General features: G+C 42.2%; 1 protein-coding gene across 1 annotated transcript in view; it reads right to left on the reverse strand.

The window, feature by feature from the left end:
- FAT3 (FAT atypical cadherin 3) overlaps positions 1 to 25,719 on the reverse strand; it is a 520,386-nt gene that overhangs the window by 105,928 nt on the left and 388,739 nt on the right. Inside the window, exons 6-8 of the mRNA XM_015569255.1 lie at positions 17,580 to 17,719; positions 2,799 to 3,074; positions 82 to 292 (exon numbers count right to left, since the gene is read on the reverse strand). Of these exons, the coding sequence (XP_015424741.1) occupies positions 82 to 292; positions 2,799 to 3,074; positions 17,580 to 17,719 (627 nt within the window). The remainder of the gene's footprint in view (positions 1 to 81; positions 293 to 2,798; positions 3,075 to 17,579; positions 17,720 to 25,719) is intronic.

The raw sequence follows: 25,719 nt of genomic DNA on the forward strand, positions 1-25,719 counted from the left end.
ACCACGTGAATGTGACAAGGTGATAAATACTAGAGGGTCCGGTGCCATGCGTTATGCTGCGATCAGTGCAACAGCTCTCACCTGCTTCTATGGTATATATGAGTTCTGCATTTTCCCCTTTGTCTTTGTCCAGAGCCGTCACTTGCAGAACAGCTGATCCCAGAGCAGCCGATTCAAACACAGATGCTTCATACAGCGGGTTGGTAAAATAAGGACTGTGATCATTAGCATCTTCCACATTCACAATGACTCGGGCCAAGTTTCTTCGATAAGGAAACTCCTGATCTCTGACCTTTAGGCAAAATAACAAGAAGCAGTAGGACTAGAATCTTAAGTTGCAAAGAACTCACAGGGCGATGTCTGTAGTGAAAACAAAATGACATCATGTACACAAAGTGCTTGACCCAGTCCCAGGCACATAGTAGGTGCTCAACATATGGTAGTATTATCAAGTCAGATAATCAACTGAGAGCAGGGACCACATCCTCTTTATTACTTGGTGTTATGCCTGATGTTTGGTCTGTGTCCAGTCTGTGTTTATGGAACTGATACTGGATATGACAAACACAGCAGTTTCTTCTGGCCCCCCTCACACAGCCACCACCTCTCACCTGTGCAAATAGCTGCTAATCGAATGGTGGATGGAGGCTCTTCTAAAGAGGAAACTAAAAAGTGGAATTAATGAATGTAATGTAGGCATTGTCATTCATTCACTCATTCATTCATTCACTTATTCACTCATTCATTCATCGAACACTTATTGTCACCTATTATCTGTTAAGCTCCAGAATGGACTCTGGTGGTTCAATGGTGAATTAGATGCAGTCCCTGACCTGAAGAACTTTAGAGTTGACTGGGGAATGCAAACTAGTCAACAAACAGCTCTACGGCCCAGTGGAAAGTGCCAGGATGGGACTAGTGAGCACTTCACTAGAAGCACTTCACTTTCTATTCTGCTTTTTGGAAGAGGTGACAGAAATAAGGACAAGTGGTAAAATGGTGTTGATGGCTGTGGGCACGTATCTCAGGCAAAAAGAACAAATGTAGACAGAAGCCCGGTACTGGGCGAGAACCCTGTTCACTGGGAAAATGAGCTGAATCTTAACTTCTAAAATGTGAGACCCCATTTTCACTTCACCAAGGAACCTGCCTGACTGCTTTCAAGTTTCCCCTCTTTTGCATACGGCAAAAGCTTGCAAATAAACAACTCTTTAACCACATGATTCTGAAGCAATTTTATGTAGCAATGATCAAATGTGTCCTTTCCGTTTGTTCAATTTTAGGCACCATCATTTGAAAGATGTGAAAAAAATTAGAAAATGTACTGAGAAGAGCCATCAAAGGGAAAGGGGGTTTTCAGAAATAATACCTAGAAGGAATGAGCAAACTGACTAAAATGCTTGCCATGGAGAAAGGCAGCATAAAAGAATTGTTGGCGCTAAATATGCAGCTACGTAAATGACAGTGGCACAGGGTCACCAAACTGAATTTTGAGTTTGTTAAGGAAAGAATGAACAGAAATGACTTGAAGAATCATGAGAATGGAGTTAGTTACCTGCCTAAGGTTCCTGCCTCTGAAGAAACACCTGTAAAAGCAACCTGGTGAGTGCACTAGATTTCCCTGTCTGTAGACTGGCTGTCACACCCAAGGACCAAGCTGGACTCTGTATTTGGGGATTACTGAAATCCAGGTCTGTTCCACCTGAATGCCCAAGGGTGCTGGGACTTTGTCTGTTTTATATCTTTGGTGCCTAGGACAGTGTTTGGTACACACTAGGTGCTGGAGAAACATCTAATGAATGAATGAATGGTGGTCAGAGTGATGGGTTTGATGATTCCGGAGTCTCTCTTCTGTTCCCTGGGGTCTCAGCTGGAAACATTGCCGAGGGCACGGCACTCCGGTTTCCTCTGGTCCGGACAGGTTTCTGGACTTGGGAAGGAGGAGTAGCACTTAGAAGAACATGAATTCTAGCTGCGTGGGAACTGGTAGTCTCTTGGCGTGTTTTAAATCTCCAGCAGTACAGGAGATTAAGCCCCTGTTATCCCTCCTGGTCTTAAGGAACCCAGGAGGGCTCTGAAGGCATAGGCTGTGCAATTGCCCTGAGGGTTCTTGGGTGGTTATAGGGACAGATTTTAGGCCAGAAACGAACCAAGGAGGCTTCTTGTTAATCTCTACCTCCCAATTACGGGAACGAGGCAAACTCCACTTTAAAATGAAAGCAACGTCTACATAACTTGGAGGCCCTGTGAACCCACATGCATGCTTAAGGCTCTCTGCAGGCTTCAGTGTGTGTGAGTTCTCTTTTGTGCACTGGTATTTACTACAAGGTCAATGCCGGAGCAACGGTAATAAACGAATTCTCTAAATGCTTCCAAGGCCCGAGCACCGCATAGGTTCAGTAAAGGATTACCATTGTGATTAACTTCTCAAGGAACTTTCTTTAAACGTTTCCACAGAATCTTCTGGATGGGAACCAATACTATGTACACTGGGAGATTTATGGAAACACGGCCTGTTCCTCCCTCTCAAGTCAGTCTGTCAGCAGCCTTTACGGAGCAGCCACTGTCTGTAGAATTCATCTCAAGTTTCAGTTTGGCAAAAAATATGGAGTCGCTGCCTAACAATAGTAATTCCTCACTGAATTCAAAAAAAGTGAAAATGAAGGCAGCCCTGCTGTGAAGAGACCAGGTTTCCCACTGCTTACAAAACGGACGGGCCTTGTAGGTCTGGGGACTAAGGTGTGTGCCTCGAGGGGTCAGTGATCCTGCCAGGAGAGCAACTAAGCGTTTGGGCCTACCATGACGTTGAGGATGTGCTTGTCCTGGGCCTCGTGGTCCAGCCGCTCGGCAGTGTAGAGCACGCCGGTGCTGGGGTCCATCCGGAATTTTCTCATGCTGGCGGCGTCGATGCTGCTGTGCACCGTGTAGCTCAGCTTGTGCTTCTCGTCTCGGTCTGTGGCCTCGATCTGCAGTATCTCCGTGTCAGGGAGCACGTCCTCGGAAATTGTCACATCGTAACTCGGCTGAGAGAATTCCGGGCCGTTATCGTTATTATCCAGCACTTTGATAAATACCTATAGTTAAAAGAAGACAAGACTGAGGACTCATGCCAACGCCCTCTTCCTCCCGCCCGGTCCTTGGATCCCAGCTTGGAGCAGCTATCTCAACGTGTAGGGAAGCTGACAGGAAACCAGGAGTTCACAGTGGCAGGGACGTACACTACAGCTGATCAATACTCTCACTATTAACTGAACAGCTAAGCTGGCCCCCAGGGGTGACAACTCCACAGGGTCACTTGAGGCACCATGTGAGAGACCACAAGGTGACCTCAGTGTGTTTTGTTTCTATTATCTTTTTTTTTTTTTTTATTAAAGCCATCTTGTGTACCTTTAAAAAAAAAGTATATATTTTTTTTATTTCAGAGAGGAATGGAGAGAGACATAGAAACATCAATGATGAGAGAGAATCATTGATCGGCTACCTCCTGCATGCCCACTACTGGGGATGTGCCTGCAACTAAGGTACATGCCCTTGACCGGAATCAAACCTGGGACCCTTCCGTCCACAGGCCAATGCTCTATCCACTGAGCCAAACCAGTTAGGGCCATTATTTCTCTTTTTTAAAGCCATCTCATGTACTTAATATATATATATAATTTCAGAGAGGAAGGGAGAGGGAGAGAGAGAGATAGAAACATCAATGATGAGAGAGAATCATTGATTAGCTGCCTCCTGCATGCCCCCTACTGGGGGCTGAGCCTGCAACCCAGACATGTGCCCTTAACCAGCATCAAACCTGGGACCCTTCTGTCTGCAGGCCGATGCTCTATCCATCGAGCCAAACCAGCCAGGGCCGTTCCTATTATCTTAAGTTCTTGTTACATGCTCCTCATAGTGGATTTAATGTGGAGACAGGGATAGAACGGGGACAGGGACAGAAGAGGCTGAGGATGGAGGAGTGGACACAGGGGTGGCCTTCACAGAGCAAGCAGAGCTTCTCAACTGCAGTGCCCACACCTGGCGGCTCTTTCGGAAGGGACGTGTTGAGTAAAGAATACGATAGTGAAATACGAAGTTCCTAACTTGTGTTCCTTTATAAATCATTTTGTTATAAAAATGTTCAGGCAGATATAAAAGTCATAGCTTAATGAACCTTCATGTATTCATGGCTCAGCTGTGATAATAAGGAATTCACGGCTTAAACTTGTTTCATACCCACCTGCTCCCCCAAATTATTTTGAAGCAAATCCCAGCCATCATGTAATTTCAGGGTGTGTCTCTACATGACAGGGACTCTTAAATGCACACAATACCATTACTGCATCTATACAGAGAGAACTAATTCCTTATTGTTATTAAATATTCAGTTGGGGTTCATCTTTCTATAATTGCTTTTGAAAATGCTATGTATGTTTGTATTATACACATATTTATATATATATATATATTTCATAGTTTCTTTTAATCAGGATATGCAAATAAGATCCAAACATTGCATTCGCTTGATGTCTTTTGATTTATAGATTTTCCCTTTATTTCCTTGCAATTTTTATGTTGTTATCATTGGCAGTGAACAAACTGAGCCATTTTATCTTTATGGTTCCCACAGTCTGAATTTCACTCATTCCATCCCTGTGTTTTTTTTCTACAGGTCCTACTGTCCTCTGTATTACTTATACATTGGTAGTTTGATATAGGAGACTTGATAGATTCAAGTTTAATTTCCTCCTCCTCCTTTTTCTTTGACACAAATACTTCATGAGTGATACAGTGCACTTCCATTCGGAGACACATAATACCTGGTTCTCCCTCTGGTTATGTGATATTAACAGCCATTGATGATCATTGTATACATAACATTAACTCATTAAAAATGCAAAATGGTAATGTTTTTAATTCTACAATTTTTTTTTCTCACTTATTAGCTGGAGGAGCTCCAAAAAGAACTCTTTGGTTATTCTGATGTACGCTTCCTGTAGTAACAGCAGCATAAATACTTCTTTTTCTCTATTTATCATTTCAAAAATAATGAGCTGGTTCTTCAGCTCCTCCCAAAGTGATCAATGAAGTATTTTTTTTCAAGCAACGTTATGAACTCCTGAATTTAATCACATCTGATATGTTTCTGTCCGTTAAAGTTACTGATGCACAAATGGCCCTTTCTTGGTCAGTGAGAGCCTCTTCAAATGGGCTCTTATGATATTTTGACACAACTACTGTAGTCTGTGATAGCTTACTTTGCTTTACAATAATTTCTACCGATATTTTTTTCCAAGTATTCTTTCTAACCCCAGTCCTGAATTATCCATTTCTTCAAAAAGTGTTGGTTACGTTTTAGTTAGAAGTGGCATTTAGAGATGATGATGTGGTACTAGGGATGTTCATTGCTACTACTGTGTCTAGCTTTTATTCAGTGGACATAATAAGCAAAGTGTTTTGTTTCTTTGTTAATCCTCACCCGAGGATATTTTTTCCATTGATTTTTAGAGAGAATGGAAGGGGGAAGGGAGGGATGGGGAGAGAGAAACATAGATGTAAGAGAGAGATACACTGATCGGTTACCACCAGCCTGCAGTCCAAATGGGGCTAAGGATGGAACCTGTAGTCCAGGTAGGTTCCCTTCACTGGAATGAACCCACAACTTTTTGGTGTGCTGCTGGCACTCTAACCACCGGGAACACTGGCCAGAGCAAAAGTTCTTTGTTTCTAATAATTATTTCATGAGTTGATATTGATACCTACAATTTAAAATGAGGGCATCTCGGTTTTCACTTAATTTTATTTTTTTTAATATTTGTATCTCCGTTTTGCCATGCTGAAATTTCTCATGCGAATGACATCATCATAATTACTCATTGCTTTATTTGAAACACAAGAACAAAGCCTAAGCATAACAATGCCAACATTGTTATTATAATTACATTACAATTATGGACATGCAAAAACAATTTAGCATTATTTTGTAGTTATTTTTGTCCTCGGGATTTATCCTGCTGGGATATACAGTCAAATTAATACCTTTAACATCACTTACATGCCCTAACTGGTTTGGCTCAGTGGATAGAGCGGCGACCTGCAGACTCAAGGGTCCCAGGTTCTATTCCAGTCAAGGGCATGTACTTTGGTTGCGGGCACATACCCAGTAGGGAGTGTGCAGGAGGCAGCTGATAGATGTTTCTCTCTCATCGATGTTTCTAACTCTCTATCCCTCTCCTTTCCTCTCTGTAAAAAAATCAATAATAAAATGAAATAAAATAAAATCACTTAGATTAGTTCTTCTCTATGTGCTAAGCATTCTACAATGCAGAGGACAGTCCCCCACAATAAAGAACTATCTTACCCAAAATGTCAACATGTCACTTCATTATATCCTGAAGGTCAGTCGACAGCAGTTTAGAAATATTCTTCCAATGGGTAGATAAATCATAGTTAATTCAATCAATCCTCTACTGATGTTCATTTAAAATGTTTCCTACTTTTGCTCTTAGGGCAGTGGTTCTCAACCTGTGGGTCGCGACCCCTTTGGCGGTCAAACAACCCTTTCACAGGGGTCGCCTAAGACCATCCTGCATATCAGATATTTACATTACGATTCATAACAGGACCAACATTACAGTTATGAAGTAGCAACGAAAATAATTTTATGGTTGGTCACAACATGAGGAACTGTATTTAAAGGGCCAGAAGGTTGAGAACCACTGTCTTAGGGTGTAAAAAGAAGAGCCTTGTACCCATGTCTTTTCATATTTTTGCTAGCATACGTTTGGGACCCTAGATTGGGATTACTGGATCAAAGGAGAAGTGCTCAATTTTGGTTGATAATTCCATATTCCCTGACCCAAAAGTTTTATCATTCGGCATTCCCAGAGCAACACAGAGTGGGGCAAAAGTAGGTTTACAGTTGTGAGTACATAAAACCCAGAGTTTATTCTATTATTATTTATCAATTATTGTATCATTTTCCAAACAACTGTATACCTACTTTTGCCCTACCCGGTGTACGAGAATGACTGTCTTCCCACAGCCTTGCCAACAGAGTACCTATGCAGTAAAACTTAGAGTTTCTGCTAATCTGATAGTTGAGAAATGGCATTTTAATACAGTTTTCATTTTCTTTTCTCTTATTATGAATAGGGTTGAGCATATTTTCCTTTTCATATGTTTAATAGTCATTTGCATTTTGTTTTCTGGGTTTTTTTTTATATTCATTTCTTTAAATTTATCTTTATTGTTGAAAGTATTACAGAAGTCCCCTTTGGTTTTTTTCCCCACTGACCCCCTCCAATCCACACCCACTCCTACCAAGCCTTCTCCACACTATCATCTATGCCCATGGGCTATGCATATCCTATATCATAAAAGCCTAGTATGGTAAGTGTCCAGTCATCCATTTGACCAATCAAAGCATAATATGCTAATGATGTGCTAAGGCAACTCAACCGCTTGCTATGATGTACACTGACCACCAGGGGTAAGACGCTCCAATCGGTAGGTTAGCTTGCTGCTGGGATCTGGCAGATCAGGACTGAGTGAGACAGGCTGGACATGCCCTGGAGCCCTTCCGTGGTCCCTCCCTGGCCCCAGATTATGCACCGGTGGGGTCCCTCAGCCTGGCCTCCACTCTCTTGCAATCCAGGATCCGTAGAGGGATGTCGGAGAGCCAGTTTCGGCCTGATCCCACAGGCCAGGCTGAGGGACCCCACTGGTGCACAAATTTATGCACCAGGCCTCTAGTATGCATATAAATTCCCCTGTTAATCTCTCCACCATTTCCCCCACCCCTGCAGGAATTCCTATGTGTTCCATGGTCCTATGTCTCTGGATCTATTTTGTTCATCAGTTTATTTTGTTCATAAGATTCTACATATGAATGAGATCATGGATACTGTCTTTCTCTGACTGGCTTATTTCGCTTAGCCTAATACTCTCCAGGTCCATCCATGCTGTTGCAAATGGTAACACTTCCTTCTTTTTTACTGCTCCATTTCTTTTTCTGTTAAAACTATATCAAATCATTCTTTTTTTTAAAAAAAATATATTTTATTGATTTTTTACAGAGAGGAAGGGAGAGGAATAGAGAGTTAGAAACATGGATGAGAGAGAAACATCGATCAGCCGCCTCCTGCACGCCCCCTACTGGGGATGTGCCTGCAACCAAGGTACATGCCCTTGACGGGAATTGAACCTGGGACCCTTTAGTCCTAAGGCCGACGCTCTATCCACTGAGCCAAACCGGTTAGGGCATCAAATCATTCTTTTATGAGTGAAATGGGCTTTCCCTTTATTTTTGGAAAATATAATGATATAAATGGCAAATGTTTTCAATTTTATCATTTATCTTTATTTTGCTCATGGAGATGTTTTGCTATGCTAAGTTTTTGTTTTTTTATTTTTATGGTCACGTAATTGAATACATCAATCTTTTCCCTTGTTGTTTCTGGACCTTAAGCCATAGTTTAGAACATTTTCTACATTTCTAGGCTATAGTGAACACACTCATTTTTTATAAATAACATTTACATGTTCCCTTTACTTACATTTCCATCTCTAATCCATTTGGAATTTTTCCTGGTATATTATGTGAGGAATGGATCCAGTTTTATTTTTCTCCCCACATGGCTCTCCATTTATTTCAATGCCACTTTTTAGATCAACACTTTCCCAGAAATTTAAGAAGCCACTTTATTGTATACTAAGTTTATACATGCAAATGGTGCATGTCAGGCTTTTCTATTTAGTTGCATTGGTTTACCAGTCTTTTCAAGCATCGCTATCAAATGTTTTAATTACAGAGGCTTTTCAGCACATTTTAATTATTTGGAAAAGCTAGGTCCTCTCTTTGTTCTTTTTCAGGGTTTTCCTGGCTATTCTTGCTTGTTATTCTTCCAAATGAACTTGATAATCCACCGGTATAGCACCTGACAGAACTTGAAGCATTTTAAATTGGGGTTATGCTGAGGGAGAAATGGTTTCTTTAGGATGGAGTTTTCCTACCCCAAAACATAGTTTGTCTTTTTTTCATTTGCTCAAACTACTGTTTTGTTTTTCAGAGTGGTTTTAATTTTTCTCAAATAGGTTTTGAACATTTTTTAGAATTCATTCATGTGCTATCTTAAATTCTTTTCCATTACACTATCTTTTTACTATTTTTTTTTGCTATAAACATAGGCTATTGAGTTTTGTAAGTTAAATTTATAACTTGCCACTTTACTAAATTTTCTTATCACTTCCAGTAGTTTTTCCATTCACTCTTTTGAGCTTTTCTGATACATAATTATACTACATGCAATAGGTATCATTTTACCTTTTTCTTTACAATCCCTTTAATGCAACTTGCATTGACTCCTACTTACAGCACTACTTAGACAGCAGTGGAAATAGTGACATTCTTGTTGTATTCCTGACTAATGGGCATGCCTTTCGTGATCACCATTAAATACAGGCAGGCATTTGGATGCATTCCAGAAAATTGTTTACTTTTAAACATAAATGTAGTCAGACCATGGTTAGCCTCCTATCTGCACGTTGGCCCAGACATGCTTTTTAAAAATATATATACTTTATTGATTTTTTACAGAGAGGAAAGGAGAGGGATAGAGTTAGAAACATCAATGAGAGAGAAACATCGATCATCTGCCTCCTGCACACCTCCTACTGGGGATGTGCCCGCAACCAAGGTACATGCCCTTGACCAGGATCAAACCTGGAACCTTTCAGTCCGCAGGCCGCCTCTCTATCCACTGAGCCAAACCCGTTAGGGCCAGACGTGCTTTTTTTGAGTGAGAGAAGTAGGTCCTGGCTCTCACCTCTGTGCCAGGACCACTTGCCCATGGGAGTGACCCTGACGTGGGCACAAGCTTTGCCCGTGGTTTAAGGCAGAAAAAGGAGTGAGAAGTGTGCCTATGGAGTTCTGGGTATTGTTTTCATCCCCACTGTACTTGGAAAGTCTACTACATTCTCTGAATGTCAATTCTTTCCTTTAAAAAGTTCAAGTTAACTTAGTCAAGATGCTAAAATATTTGTGTTCACAGAAGCAGTTGCAGCAATGGGGCACAGAAGCCTTTGCAGCAGCAAGCCTGCCCTGACCTTCAGGAAGTTCCAAAGTCGATGTGCTCTTGAAAAGCTGGCCTCTTTCTGCTTGCTTTGTCCTGAGCCTAATCTACAGTCAGAACAAGTGTCTCTCTGTAAAAAGACTTCCTTTTCCTCATTTGCTTTTTATTTCCCACAGTTGGGGCCATTTGTGAGCTCCTGGACTAACAAACAAAGCAAAGTAACTCTCAAAGATGCTGTGTTCAAAACGGTCATTGAAAGGCCTAAGGAAGGGCAATGGACTCAAAGCAGGAGGAGACCTGAATGTAGGAAGTCTCTTCGGGGCTGGTTTCCATGCTGCCCACCGCAAACAGTCTGGGCTTCGCAGGCTCCTCTCAGCTAAGCCCGGGTGAATGCCAAGCCCGGCTTCACAAAGGCTCATGGTGGGAAGCCCATGGGGTGAGCTGCAGCGAAAAGCCTGCCTTTGACTAGAACCAATTAAGTGCTAAATGACTGAAATTCTGTTCTGTCTCTGTTGGTATTTTAAAACCACATTTAAAACATTCTACCGTTGTGATTTCAAGGGTCACGCCTCCTTGTATTTAGAATGTATAAACATAAAAATCATGCCAGTTTTGAGCTTGTTTTGCAGTGTTCAAACCCGTATCATCTTTGTTTCTTAATCTTTGTTATCTCTAGTTTACCAGCGTTGTGAGAACCAGAGAATTTGAGGAATGTGCCCAACGTGACAATGGCAGGGCCAGACCTGAACCTGGGTCTTACGGAGCCACATTGTGAATTCATACCATGTATCCCATCATCCCATTCCATGTGCATTTAAACTCCACACACATTAATTGTGAAACACATGTGAACAAATATGGGTGCAAATATCATGGACCTTGCTATACAGAACTTCTATAGGTAACTGACATGACAGCTCTCCCTTTAGGAACGTCAATCATAGGGTTATTCTAACTAGAAAGTTCTCTGCTGCCCTTAACATTGGAATTCGTTTCAAAAACTGATTTATGTATAAATTGTCAGGCACAGACCTATTAGAGGCAGTGACATTTTGCCATTATTTTTTTTAGCAGAAAGTCTCACATTAGAATTGGCTTGCTGCCTTATTTTTTTCTTTATATAATTGCACTTGTCCCAGCATTTTCCTAACTTAAGTATACAAGGAAGTTTTGGGCCACTGCCCTTTTCCCTGCTATGCATGCCACGGCACTACAAGACATGAATGAACACCTTCGATGAAGGCAGTGTTCCTTGGGAGTCCCTTGATCTGGGGAATCATGGAGCAGCTTTGGCAAAAGTGGTTTCTTTCTATCCTTTCCCCCAGCACCCACCTTTTAAGCAGGTGCAGGGTGGAGAGAAAGGATAATACCAAGCCTGTGAGCTTGGCGGGTTAAAGAGAGGGCAGTGAGGAGGGTGGGATATCATGTATGGCTGGCTATGAGACATTCTATTCTAATTGCCACAGGGGGTGCCATGTTCCTAAGGCAGCCACCTTAAAAAGTGTCCCCCTGGCAACTAGTAGGGCTAGGTAAGTTGCTCTCCCGGCCTTAGAATTGAGTTGTGCCTTTGAGAGGCAGCACAGTGGGTGGTTCTGCAATCCAACTGTGTCTGAGCCCTGATCTACTCAACTTCCTGAACCTTGCTTTGCCTTAATTTCTGTATCTATAAAATGGGCATGACAATAGGGGATTAGTTTGTGAATTCAAAGGGGCCTGACAAGCTCAGGGGAGCCAGATGGCAGGTCTGACAAGCTCAGTGACCAAAAGGAACCACACAGGTTGGTATGATCACAAATTCCTAACTGGGCAGGTCACAGCAGGTAGTCATGTCTCAGACCTGTGGTTTCCTTAGCAAAGATCCATCTTTACTGTAAAGTGAGCTCTGTCCATTGTTCTCATGCAGGTAGGATCACATACCTTGGACATGGCAGAGTAATGTTCTTTTCTAGACCCCTGGAAGGGGCAACAGCAGGCACCAGGGCACCAGACCATAGGACCGCTCTTAGCTTCCTGTTCCCTGCATACCATCTCTGTGTGCTGTAACTGCTAATTAACTATCATGTATGTGTTGCCATTCTGCGTTTCCTAGAGAACTCCATTCTCCAATCGTAGAGAATTCCCTGCTTTGCTTTCTCCTGCCTCCTTAAGCTACCACCAATGGATTTCACCCACCTTCCTTCCATCTTCTTTGATTTTAATGTTTAAAATAGCTGCCATTCTTCAGAGCATTTGAGGTCTTGCTCCCTGGCCTATGTCAACAGTGTGGCCCAGATAAGCTTATAAAAATTCCCTGCAGGTTTGGATGTCTCTTAGGTGGACAGTTTCCTATTTCTAACATAACAAATTACCAGACTTAGCAGTTTAAAATGACACTCATTTATCATCGCCTGGTTCTGTAGATCAGAAGTTTGAGTATGGTAAGGCTCAACTGGGTTCTCGGCCAGCGTCTCACAAAGCTGAAAGCAGGGATGTGCTCATTTCTGGAAGCTCTGGGGGTGAATCAGCTCCAATTTGGCTGCATCCAGTTCCTTGAGGTTATAGGCCTGAGGCCCCTTTGTCCTTACTGGCTGTCAGCAGAAGCCGCTCTCAGCTCCTCAAGGCTGTTCATGTTCCTTGTCATGTTGCCGCCTCCACACTCAAACTAGTGGTGGTGTTTCAGATCCGCTCACAGTTGGAATCTCTGCCCCTTTGGCTGCATCTCCTCTGACTTCAGCTGGAGAAAGTCATCTGCTGAGGGGCCCGTGTGAGGAGACTGGGCCCACCTGGATAATCCAGGATATTCTATCTTAAGATCTGTCACCTGAATATTCTCCTTCCCCTCTCATAGCAGCTGGTGCTCCTATGATTCCTCACCATCCTCTAACCCTGTCGTCGGCGAACTGCGGCTCGCGAGCCACTTGTGGCTCTTTGGCCCCTTGAGTGTGGCTCTTTCTAAGCCTTAGGAGTACTCTAATTAAGTTAATAACAATGTACCTACCTATATAGTTTAAGTTTAAAAAAATCTGGCTCTCAAAAGAAATTTTAATCATTGTATTGTTGATATTTGGCTCTGTTGACTAATGAGTTTGCCGGCCACTGCTATAACCGACTGTACCACCTCTCAACCCTTGCATCCCTCCCTTCTCAGCCAGACACTCATGCTCATCTCTGGGCTTCTACAACATGAAAGTGGGGAACACTTCTGTAATGTAAAAGAATAGCATGGCTATTTCTATTTCTTATTTCTTGAAGGGAGTTAACCTCTTGTTTTCTATCCAGGGCTTCAGTAGACAACCTTAGTCTCTTTCTTAACTCAGTCCAACAGCGATTTGAAACACTGTGGAAACAGCCAGTTTGGTCACCAGAGCGGGGAGGCTTTGAAAGCCAACAACCCCCTCAGGTGTGTATGTTTCCTAGGAAGCATGGGTGGTTGCTTGTTGAAACTTTTAACTGGAGTTTCTGAGTGATGAAAAAGTGATGGTGAATTACTTTATTCAAATATTTTTGGGCCACATGCGCATTTGGATATCTGATGAATACTAAGGATCTACTCTCTAAAAAAAGGAACATACACACCAACTTTTATAAACAGGTTCATGGGCTTAAGCACCTCTCAGACATTCTTGGAGAGTTTACTTTGTTTGCACAACTGGGTGCTCATCTGCACTGGTTTGCTGGAGGCAGCAGGGGTTAGAGGTTGGGCAAAGGTCTCTACAGGAAGGAACACAGCTGGAACCAGAGTGCGGGTCTTAAATCTCTCCACTCCACATTATCCATTTCTTGGTCTTGGTCTCTAGACCCTCGAGTGATGCTATTTCTGGTGCCAGGCATGAACTATTTGTTCCCATTCCATCACATTATACATGTAGAAACCGGGAGTAGGTTTTAAAACCTTGGGGGTAATTCTTGGAACACAGAAAGCACTCAACAATGCTGGACGGTTTTAGGCAAAGAGAAGACTGTCAAAGAGCCATCCAAAGTGGCCATCCTGGGAGGGAGCCTCAGGAACTAGGAGAACCCAGGAGTGCACCTCTGGTGTGCTCCGAGGCCTCGACAAGTTCCGCCTGGTTGATCTGCATTGCGGTTACCTTCAGGGATCATCTTGCACTTCTATCCCAGGACAAGTCAGCAAGTGTCCAGGGTAGCCCTCCAGGAAAAGACAGGGATGCAGCGCCGAGTCATCCCCTTCCCCGGAGCGCTCTCAGGCTCTCATTCATGTCTCACAACCACCTGGGTGGCAGTCTCCTAGATGGTCACCTAGGCTAACGATGACAGTAATACTAGCAGAGCTAGCTAATATTTATTAAGAACTTCCTATGTTTAGACCTCATGCTAATACTTTGTATCTGTAAACACATGCAAACCACAGCAATTCTAATGATGCAGGCGTGAGTCTGCCCATTTTATAGATGAAAGGACTAGAGTGCAGAGAAGTTGACTGACCTGCACCTGCTGGAGGGAATTCAGCTACTACGTGGAAGAGCTGGGATTAGAACACGGATTTATTGCTACCGAGCCCATGCTGTCAAATACTCTGCTGTGTTACATAAAGTACAGTAACGTCCTTCATAAAATCAACAACTATTTTATGCAGAGGCCCTTGTCCATTCGCCAGGTTTCTGCATATGTTGGGAGGCTTTTTTCTTCCATTTAGTACATCTGCATCTTTGCAACTTGAACTCCACAGAACCATTTTACAGTCAGCACTCACACTAGGGAATCTCAGTAAGGAAAAGGATGTTTATTCATCACCAGATAGGGTAGCTCTGAGGCACGAGAATCCTGTGAGTTGGGAGAACAGGCAAAACCGAAGATGAAGGAAGCGTTTTCATGCAGACAGAGAGCCCCGAGGCTCAGATTTATTTGACATTCGCCAAGTAGACTTCCACATGTTGTTTACGGCCGATTGAAACGTGTGTCATACCATGTTTTATGATTCCAGATGAACAAAGTACAGAATAGTTCCCAAAGGGAAACCGAACAGGTGCTTGGGGGCTCTGGGGCATTTATTCAGTTATATGGTGAAGGGTATCTGTTTGATGGTGGAATCATTATAGTCAGGGTTGGAGCATGCTTTGGTGGTTTCTAAAAGAAACACAGGGTGCTTTTCTTTCTCCAGACACCCTCTTGTAAAAGTGTCCTTGACACGGAGGGCTTTGACTGACTCGGAGAACAGCTGCTGTCACCACTGCCAGAGGGGCTGTGGCACGTGTGAGCGGAGGCTGATTGGCAGAGGCTGGTGGTGTATCCAGGCCCAACACAGACCAGTAGACAGAGTGATGGCTTTTTGATGGTAATAATGATGACATACAAGTTTATACTTTGGAAACTGTTAGTTCTCATTTCTTGAGAGGGTCATGGCCCTGGGGACATAGAGTAACTTGGAAGCTTTTGACAAGAAAATCTCTTGATATCCTTTATTAGTCCACTTAATTTAGCTTAGGTTGGCCTTACCAAGGGGAGGCTCCAAGTTCACCCCAATTCTCTAATGCCTTCCCAACTGCCCTGGCAATCATTAGTCTGAAATAAATTCCATATTAATTTTTAAAAACTAGGTACACATTAGCGATCTGGTTTTAAAATCTGAATCACGGTGGCCTTAGGCATCTAGTGCAGCTCCTAGCACATGGTATGCATAAAGAAGTAGTTGTGAAATAGATGCTGTGGACTGCTTTCTTGTTGGGTCCTAATGAAATTCAAAAATAAAAGTTTCGTTGATAATTTTTTTGGTTTACGTGAATTGGTTCTGTGCTTTGGATCCAGCATGCCCGCCATACAGGTCCTGTTGAATATGTAGTGTCTGCTATTCATTTACTTATTCTAAAAATACTTAATCTCTCTCTAGAACATCCTGGGCATACTGAATTACCATTTAATTCAATTATTCTAAAACCCTGGAGAAAAGTATGGAAATGAATATGGTTCCACGCTTTATTTGTATTTTACTCAAATATATCTTGTGTTTTTCAGTGGTGCTAAAAAGTTGAGGTTGGATATTATGCTAAGACCTGGCTAATTTAAAAAGCCTGATTTAAATTCCCATTTAAAGTGAATTAGCACTGAAGACTTAGCAGTACTCCAAGTGGGTTATTTTATATTAGGCTGGTGTGATTCCTGTAGGATGTCAACCACAGTGTCCTTTCCTGGTGTCCTGAAAATACCCTGAAACTGTACAGATTTAGGTAGGGTGACCATGTGATTTATTGTCCCAACTGGAGCAATTTAAAGAGTTAATGAAATACTATAAATTATATCAATGCCACAGGAGTGAATGGGACCCTCTCAGGCAAATAGGATCCTACAGTCATCCCCGGAAAGGACTAGGAGCGGTCACATGCGGGCTGCCTTATCCTGTGCATGCCACTCCCTCTCTAGGTTTCAGTTTATTCAGATGAAAAGTAAAAGGGTTGTACTATAATAATCCTTATTGTTTCCTAAGATTCCCAGCATTCTATGATTATAAACAGCGTCAAAGGGGTCTCAGCATATTTTTGAGACCTCTTCAAATTAAGAGGCAGCTGCATAGACAAGCACATGAAACCCTCCTCCTCTTCTCCCCTTTTTAAAACTACATAGTTACATAGGATTACATCATATTTTAAACACGTCAACACTTGCTTACTGCAGGGCTGGCAAACACTGCATCCTCACTACCTGAAGGACTGTATTGAGGAGGATTCTGAGGACATCTGGGCTCAGTGGGGAAAACCATCTTGATCAATAATAATGGCTTCTGGGGTCATGGGAACAGGAGAGGGAAGTGGGAAAGGTTACAGGACACGTGTGTGTGTGTGTGTGTGTGTGTGCCAATCCTGTCATAACTGGTCTAAGGTATCTGATACTAACATAAAAAAACGACAACAAAAACTGTTCTTGTATTTAGGGTAAATCTGCCTCACACTGATAGCTGACAGTGTGTTAGTGTCACCTAGAGATTTTCTCCTCTTGATCCATGCCCTCTCATAAGCTCTCAAGTAGCAGAGTCGAAGGAGTGGTCCTTGGCCTTGGCTGCCTGTTAGAATCCTGTAGGATCTCTGTGGGTGGACCCAGGCTTCAGTGGTTTTAACAACCCCTAGGTCCCTCCATCAACCCACTGACATCCAGGCTAACACGGGAGGTGGGAGTCTGGGCCCCTAGATCCCAGTCCTTGTCTTTATTAATGCGTGTGACCTTAGCTATATCACTCATCTGATCGCAGTCTGTAAAATGAAGTTGGACCCTTAGGTATTCTCTAACTCTAACTTACTGTGACTAACAAATGAGGCGAAGAATATCATAGTGTGTTAACTCAGACAATGTAGCTGTTCTCCTCTTTGTAAATTCAAGGAAAGCGGATGTTGTCAAAGAGGCAGATTTACAGCAAATGATCAGGGAACAAACACATCTCACTCTCCCGCCCACGAATAATCAGGATTTCTGGAAAGAAGCAGCTAAGTGATGCAATATCCGTGATAGGATCCTTTTTCTAGGTTGTGCTCTCACTAGAAATCCATGGACCTAATTCACTATGTCCAATGCATCCCACTATTGAGCAATTCGATGTCTTACCTGAGTGACAGCGATGTTTGTCCCGTCTGTGACTTCCACAGTCATATTATAAACGGATCTCTGCTCTGCATCCAGAGGTTTGGCAATGACAATGGTCCCGACACCCTTCTCTGCGTCAAAAGAGCTGTCAAAATTCCCCCCTGATGATGTCACAAAAACAATATCAAATTAGCATATCTGAGAAGTTATTACATGGATTGAAGCACATTGCTTTAAAGTGAGCTCTTATAATATTTTTGACAGGCATCCTTATGTCTCAATTTTGTACATATCAAATGGGATCTCTTTATATCTAACTTAATTCATATTGTAAAACACAGCTGCTATAATACCTAACAAATGTCACCCCAAAATAATGTATTGTAAAGAAAACCTCAGCACTAGTGTTAAAAGTAGTGAAGCATAAACTGACTCCATAAAATATTAAGAAAACTAAAGACCCATCAACCCCTCATAGCTTCTGGGCCAGGAATTTGTATAACTTTTGGCTTTTCCAAAGTAGATTAAATTCTAAATTAACAAACAGTCCAATTATGATGAACAAAAATGACTATTCCAGGATTGATGGTAAACATTTGGTGCTAGAGTTCAGAGTCCCCCCATTACATGTCAAAAATAAAATTATAAATATTGGGGGAAAAGGCAAAAGCAAAATAAGAGAATAATTTCATATAAAAATTTTATATCTGCAAGTTGGGATATTTATAGGAATGTTTTTATGCTATTTTGACAATGTGAATTATTTTTCTCCCTCCAAAGTAGAAAGTCTATGGGAAACTTACAAAATGAAATCTGGAAATAAGTTGAGAAAAACATCAGCTTATGTATATCAAAGTATAAAATAATTAACATAAAAAGTTTAGAAAACTTCACTTGTTCCCTTCTGGAATAGGTATAATCTACAATCTGTGAATGATACACTTAAGACAACGCAGGCCTTGCAAAATTATTGTAGATGTTTTCCATTCCTGTGAACCAAAGTGTGGTTTATGATTGTTCCAAAATGAAAGATTTATTTTTAGGGGAAAGAGAAGATAATGGGTTTATACCATTTATAGGCTAGAACAATTTTAATTAAATATCAGTACATGTTCGCAAGCTGTATTTATTTTTGTCTGAAATTTCATGATGTGAATTTTGCTCTTAGACAGTTTTATTTAGCTACAGCTCACAGGGCAATGCATTTACTCAATTTCCTATTTTAGAAAAGAAATCTTGAGTTCTTTTACAGTCAGCGTTCTTTTCCTTTCATTTTGCTGATCAATGAACAATACTCTATACAATTTTTATGATATTACAAATGAGCAGGTGAGTTCAGGGAAAGGAGACGTTTACTTGAATTGCTAGAATGTGATATACAGTGACACAAAATAAATACAGTAGCCGCCCCCCTTATCCACAGGGAATAAGGGGGGATTCCTGATGTAGTTGCCAGAAACCCAGGATAGTACTGAACTTTGAATACACCATGACTTTTCTGACACATACATACCTATAGTAAAGTTTAATTTATAAATTAGGCTCAGTAGGAGATTAACAACATTAGCTAATAATAAAATAGAACAATTTTAACAATACACACTTTGTAATAAAGGTTATGTGAATGTGGACTCTCTCAAAATACCACCCACTGCACTCACCCTTCTTCTTGTGATGATGTGAGGCAGGACAATGCCTAAGTGAGGTGAATGTCATAGATATTTTCAGACTGAGGTTGACTGCAGGTAACTGAGACGGGGAAAAAGCGAAATCATGGATAAGGGGGCACTGCTGTACCATGCTTAATTAAAAAAAACCTGGTCACACATATCTCAAATACTTATTGCTTGCAGCTGTCATATACACTGAAGATTATTTAATTGCCAGAGAGAGCATAATTGCCCTTGACATTTCATTAAAGTTATGGAGACACAGGGGTACCACAGAATTGCTTGGAGAAGATACATTTTTCAAAAATTTCATCTAAAAAGAGACTCATCTTCCAATTAATATCTTTAACTGATTTACTGAGAACTAAATGTTAATTATAAATTTTAAAAAAAAGTATTTTGAAGAACAGGATAAGGAGAAAGGGGAGGAAATCTAGGCTGAAGAGGGAAGCAAGCCCTGGGTCACCACGTCTTCTCCAAAGGGGATGCCTCATGTTGATTACCGCGTGAAATAAAAGGTAAGGCTGACTCCAGCGTCTGGAATAAACATCTTAATGAGCAAAGGAAAATCATTTGCTATCGAATGGTACCTTCTGAAAAAAAACCTTTGCCAAGGAAACTTTCAAATCTCCTCAGACCTGTGTGTAAAAAAAGATAAGAATGCAACTTCTTAAGACATTTCTTAATCATATTTCACATCAGTTTTAGACTGTTTTCTTAACTAAGAATTACAGTAGCTCTGGTTTAACTTTCAACTGCAGTCTGAAAACATTAAATGAAAAATTCCAGAAATAAACAATTCATAACTTTTAAATTGCTTGTTCTTAGTGTGATTAAATCCTGAACTGGCCAGCTCTATCCTGCCCTGGGCATGAGCCATCTCTTTATCCAGAGTATTCTATGCTGTTTACGTCTCCCTTGGTTATCTCTAACCTGCATTCAACTAACCCGTATTTGACTTAATAATGGCCCCAACGCATAAGACTAGTGATGCTGGCAAGTCGGATATGCCAAAGAGAAGGCGGAAGTGCTTCATTTAAGTGAAAAGGTAAAAGTTCTCGATGTAAGAGAACAAATCTTGTGCTGAGCCTGCTAAGATCCGTGATTAGAGTGAATTTTCTATTTGTGAAATTGTGAAGAAACAGACATGTGTGCCAGTTTTGCTGTTGTGACCCAAATTGCAAAAGTCACCGTCACAATACATAGTAAGTGCTTTGTAAGGATGGAAAAGGCTTCAGACTTCTGGGTAGAAGACATGAACAGAAACTGGGTTCCAACTGATGGCTTCGTTCTGTGCCAGGAAGTATGGAGCCTCTAGGAAGATGTCAGGAAGGGACCCCCGAAACAAGTGACACCAAGCCATTTACTGCAAGTAAGGGCAGGTTACACAGAGTCAGGACAAGGTTTAGGCTGAAAAATAAAAAACTACTGGAGAGAGAAAGACCACATTCACATAACTTTTATTGCAACGCATTGGTACAATTGTTTTCTATTTTATTAACTTTTATTGTGAATGTCCTATGGTGCCTAATTTATAAATTAAACTTTGTCATAGGCATGTATGTACAAGAAAAAGCATCATATATAGAGTAGGGTACTATCCGCTGTTTCAGGCATCCACTGGGGGTCTCAGAACATATCTCCCGAGGATGAGGGGAAACTACTCCATTTTCTTAAATCTGAGGACATTGATTGTTTTGGGGGGTGAGGATGGAAAACGAGGTCACCTTTCAACATCAATTATTTTAGAAGATGAAAATTTGTAGATTAAGGCAAAATAGAATTTATGCAAATTATAGAACTTTGGATTAGAAAACATGCAAGCAAAGTTGTCCAGTCTCAGTTACTGTTTAAATGGGGCAATCCTATAGGTTCTCCCTCACCTGCTTGAGACTCACATTTTCCTCGGGGTCCTATGCAGACATACATGATCATTTCATGTGCTTAGTGGCATAAAATGGACATGTTTTATGTATGGCATATACCTAGTTGATTGTGAGCTTTATTATTCGCTATTTTTCCTATCAAATATTATTTCTGGCTACTTTTAGGACTGTACATTTTTGTAGTTCTCTCTCTTCCTCTGTGTGTGTGTCTCCTTCATTCACCTTTACTGTTTCAAATGCTCTAGAATAGAAACCTCTAAAGGGGTCGGGGAGACAGACAGACAAAAAGCAGACCAAGGAGCGCCTGAGAGAGCCTGTGAAGTCGCTCCCGTCCATCAGCATGGCGAACAGCCCACTAATCATCGCCTCCAAGGCGTTTGCTCCTAGTTAAACCAAGATTTCATGTAAAGCAAGATTCCCGAAATCTTGCCTTGTGTTCTAAAATGAATTTCTGACAGGAGACACAGAACCTAGACCAGCAGTTCACCATCAACCCTCACACAATTTAATAACCTACCACTTAAGATCCCATCTCATAGATGGCTCCGTCTCTCCCCCCCCAGGGCTCATTTGTCAGGCTCCCTTTTAGCCTGAAAGGTGATTTCATTTCATAGCAAACCATGGCCAATTCATCTGGGGCGAGACTCTCGGATGGAAGGAGTCCGTTTCCCCGAGCAGCATTCCCTTTAACCAAGCTGTGCTTCCTCAGAGCCAGTAACACAACATGCAAAGCCAGAGTGTGCTGCTGCGGCAGCTTAGCTCAACAAAAGGGGGGAGGAGAGAGGGCACCCCAGCGGGTCTGAGTTTCAACAAAGTGGGGAATTGGAAAAGTCACAGCCCGGGCGTTGCTGCAGGGGGTGTGCGGCAGAGATGGTTAAAGCGAGGTTGTGAACAGCCCACATAACAGATAAGTCACGTTGGGGACATTCCTCTGTGACTGTTTTCCATCAAGACAGGGTAATAGGGTCAACAAAGAGCAGACCAGGCATCTTAGATAGCTACTGGATTCTAAAATTAAATACAGCCAAGACGGAATGTCCTAAAAAGCTTCAAAAAATGGGACAAGAATGAAAATACTATGAGCCAGCAGCTACCGCTTGAGTGTGCTGGGCGGAAGGGTGTTGGGCCACATTTGGTTGTTTTTCTCTAGGAAGGGTGCAAAGCATCACCATCTCCCCTTGGTGAGCCCCAGTGGTGAGTATCACTCCCCTTCCCTCTCAGAGAAGCTTCCGGGCCCCTCCCCTAGCATATGATCCCATTCCTCTCTCTGTGCAACTGTAAAAAATATCAACCCAAACCTAGTAGTCACCAAGGGGGAAGTGTTATTTGAGAAGCTTCCAAAACACTGAGCTGCTGAATCTCAATGAATTAAGGGAGTCGTTCACAAGCTGTTCATTCAAGTTCCGTGTGTGCACGGAACTTAAGGGGAAATGCTAAACATTTGATGGTGAATAATTTTCTGCCTTGGAGTGAAGCAAGCACAGCACGGGGCTGAAAAGGGTATTTACATGGAGGGCAGGAGATGCGGGGTGGAGGTCAGGAAACAGTGGTAGGAAGGAAAATGCCTTCAAGAATTCGATTTAAAATTCACTTTCTTAAAACAATGACTATAGAAAGTACTGCTTAGGCTTTTTACTAGTTTCCTAACATTTCTGTGGGTGTGCTCCCATGGCCTGCATTGTTGCTACGGAGAAAAGAGGTGCCTATTTGGGATCAAATTTGAGGCGGAGTGCAGAATAGCAGAAATGAAGTATTTGATGTCAACTGAACATCAATGGAGCAAACGTCACCTTGACGGAGAGGCAGCTATGTTAGAAACGGTGCACAGACATGGTTTCTTTGAGGAGGGGTGGGTAAGAGTGTTGTGATAAAGAAATGTGACCATTTGGTCAGAGAAGACCCAGACACGTACAAGCTCTGGTCAGAGAACAAGGCTGCTACTAGTGCTACCAAAGAGTTGAACTTGTCCACGTGATCCAACCCTAAAAACAGAGCGCTCCATTGGGGGCAAGGTTCAAGATGGACAGGTATTAAGCTTATGAGACAGAAGCATCCAAGAACCCAGAGTGTGCAGAGACCAATGACAATAAGGGTCCAGGCAGTCCCTATCTACCTGCAACACAGAAAAGTATTTCCACCCGAGCTGGTCCTGTGTGCTAGCCGACACCATTAGAGAAGTATTTCAAGGAATAGCCTGTTTCCTCTCTACACATTGGGTGAGGCAAATGCACAAAGATAACGTCATTATTTACTATCTACAAGAAAAGCTTTTTCTAGCCATACACACACACACACACACACACATGTTGCTAAGTCAGGTCTGAAGCAACAAAAGTGGGTGGCAACACCCCCCATCAAACTGTGGGTGAAGAGGAATTACTTGAGGTGGGCAATGATGGGGGTCTTTACAATACAAATATTTGCCATTGGGATAAAGATATGGGGACTGAACGGCGAACCTCAGTGTGTGCACATTAGCGAGTATGTAAATCACAGAGCTGCTGAGATGAAATTAGAGTCTCCCGAGAAGTGTGAAGATATGTGATAAAGCCACCAAGGATTATGGGTTAATTTTGTTCCCTTCATTTCCCCCCTGCCCCCCACCCCCCCACTTTTAACACACAGAAGGAACATGCTGTACATTGGGCTGTTTAAACACAGAACAGCTGAACTTTATTATGTTTCCTTTTAATAACAGCTTTCTTAACTAGGTTACAAGTTGGGCTTCTGTTTCCAGAAGCTAAGCAGAGTCTAGCTGAATAACATCTTGTGAGCAGTGGTCTCTTTGGAGACACAAGAAAGTGGCTGGCAGATCTTTGGGGCGGAGACTCCAGGCTCAGGAACAAAATCATGCTGGCCATACAGTTTCTGTAAATTCATATTTGGGTGGGAGGAAAAAAATGCAATTAAACAAGAATCAAGTAGATGTATAACTATGGAAATGAGGAGACTACTCTCAGGGGGGAAAGCATGCCGAAACACTGTGCTCACTTAATGAGAATTCATCCGTTACAGCAGTTGTCAGCTGTAAGTGCTATATTTTCTGTTACCCTGGGTGTCAGTATAGGTGTCTGAATGCACGAGGTTTATAATGGAAGCCTGTCTTGACTCCCCTTGGAAGACTCATAGAGTATTTGCCTGGGCAAGACCTACTTTAACCGGAGACCCCGTTTCAGATCCATGCTGACACCGTATGCCTCGTGTCTATTCTTAGCATTCAATTATAGTGCACTGCTAAGTTTCTTAACCATTGGAAGTACTGTTCCCTCTCCCCTCTATTGTTAGCTTGGCCAGGAAAGATGCTTAGGTAAGGAGAAAGGGAAAACAGAGGAAAGTTTCAATGGCTAAGGATAACTAAGCAAGAAATCTTAAAAGTGAGAATGAAACATTTGAATATGATTAGGAAAACAACAGGCTGTTGTCTGGAGATTGGAAAAAAAAATTGTTAGATTAGGAAAGATTTTCAAAGGGGGATTTTGTGGAAGAGGGACCATATCTATACTGAAAGCAACCAGCGCCTGGGGAAAATATTTTATTTTTGCAGTGAAATAGAGAGTTGGTGTTTCAAGAAGTTGGGTAGATGTGGGGGTGGAAATAAAATCATGTTCTGTTTGAGCCTCCAGCAAAGTAACTTCTATTTGTAGGAGAAACTTGGCTAAAGGTTACCGGGCCCCCAGTGAAATCTGTGATGGAAACATCACAAGCCAGAGGGACAACCCTGTGATCTTCATTAAAGGAGCTACTCAGTACACGGAATCTGAGAGGATTCTAAAGGAAGAATGCAACACTTAGAAACACAAAAGAGGGAGAAACAGAAAACTGATGCCATGGTTTTGACAATGATTCCCAGACATGCATTGGGAGCAGCCTAAAGGGACTCTTCCTAGGGAGGGCTCTCATTTGCAAACTGCCCCTCTCAGATGCGGTGGTGGATATAGCTGGGAATGCAATGGAAGGTCACACTAACTCAGTTGGTCTCAGGTGGCATCACAGGGTTAATGCATTGTCTACCTGGGCCGTCTCCATTGGTCACCATAGTTTATCCCACGCGCCCTCAATGGACCACAACAGAAGCATTGATTGGCAGAAGGAAGGAATGAGGAGACAAAGGTCTTGACCTTAAGGTTTATGGATGGAGATAGGAGAAACACGATTGAAAATATACAATAGCACTAATAATGCTGATATAAAACATGCAAGTAAGGCAACATGCAGTACTACTAGGCATGTTTACCTATATGTAACCATACACACACACACACACACACACGGATTTACAAACTTGACTTGGCTAACGGGTCAGATGGCTGGTCAGAATGAGCATCAAAGAAAGGTGTGCTTGCAGCGCTTTTGAAGAGGGTGGGAAGGGAAGGTGGTGAGATGGGCTGAGGGTCAGGAGGTTGCATGCACAGATCACACAAGGGACAGAAGCAATGGTGTCAGGCTGTCCAGATGCTTGCAAACTGGATGGTCAGGGAAGGAAGGAAATAAACTGGTGGCTGATGAGAGAGGGCAGCTCCTCCCACAACTCGGGGCAGCACCCCAGCAGGCCCGTTGCCTATGGGTTTGGACTATATTCCTTTGGGTTACCTAAAATAAGTCACT

Source organism: Myotis davidii, unplaced genomic scaffold (assembly GCF_000327345.1).
Source record: "Myotis davidii unplaced genomic scaffold, ASM32734v1 scaffold345, whole genome shotgun sequence".
Taxonomy (NCBI): Eukaryota; Metazoa; Chordata; class Mammalia; order Chiroptera; family Vespertilionidae; genus Myotis; species Myotis davidii.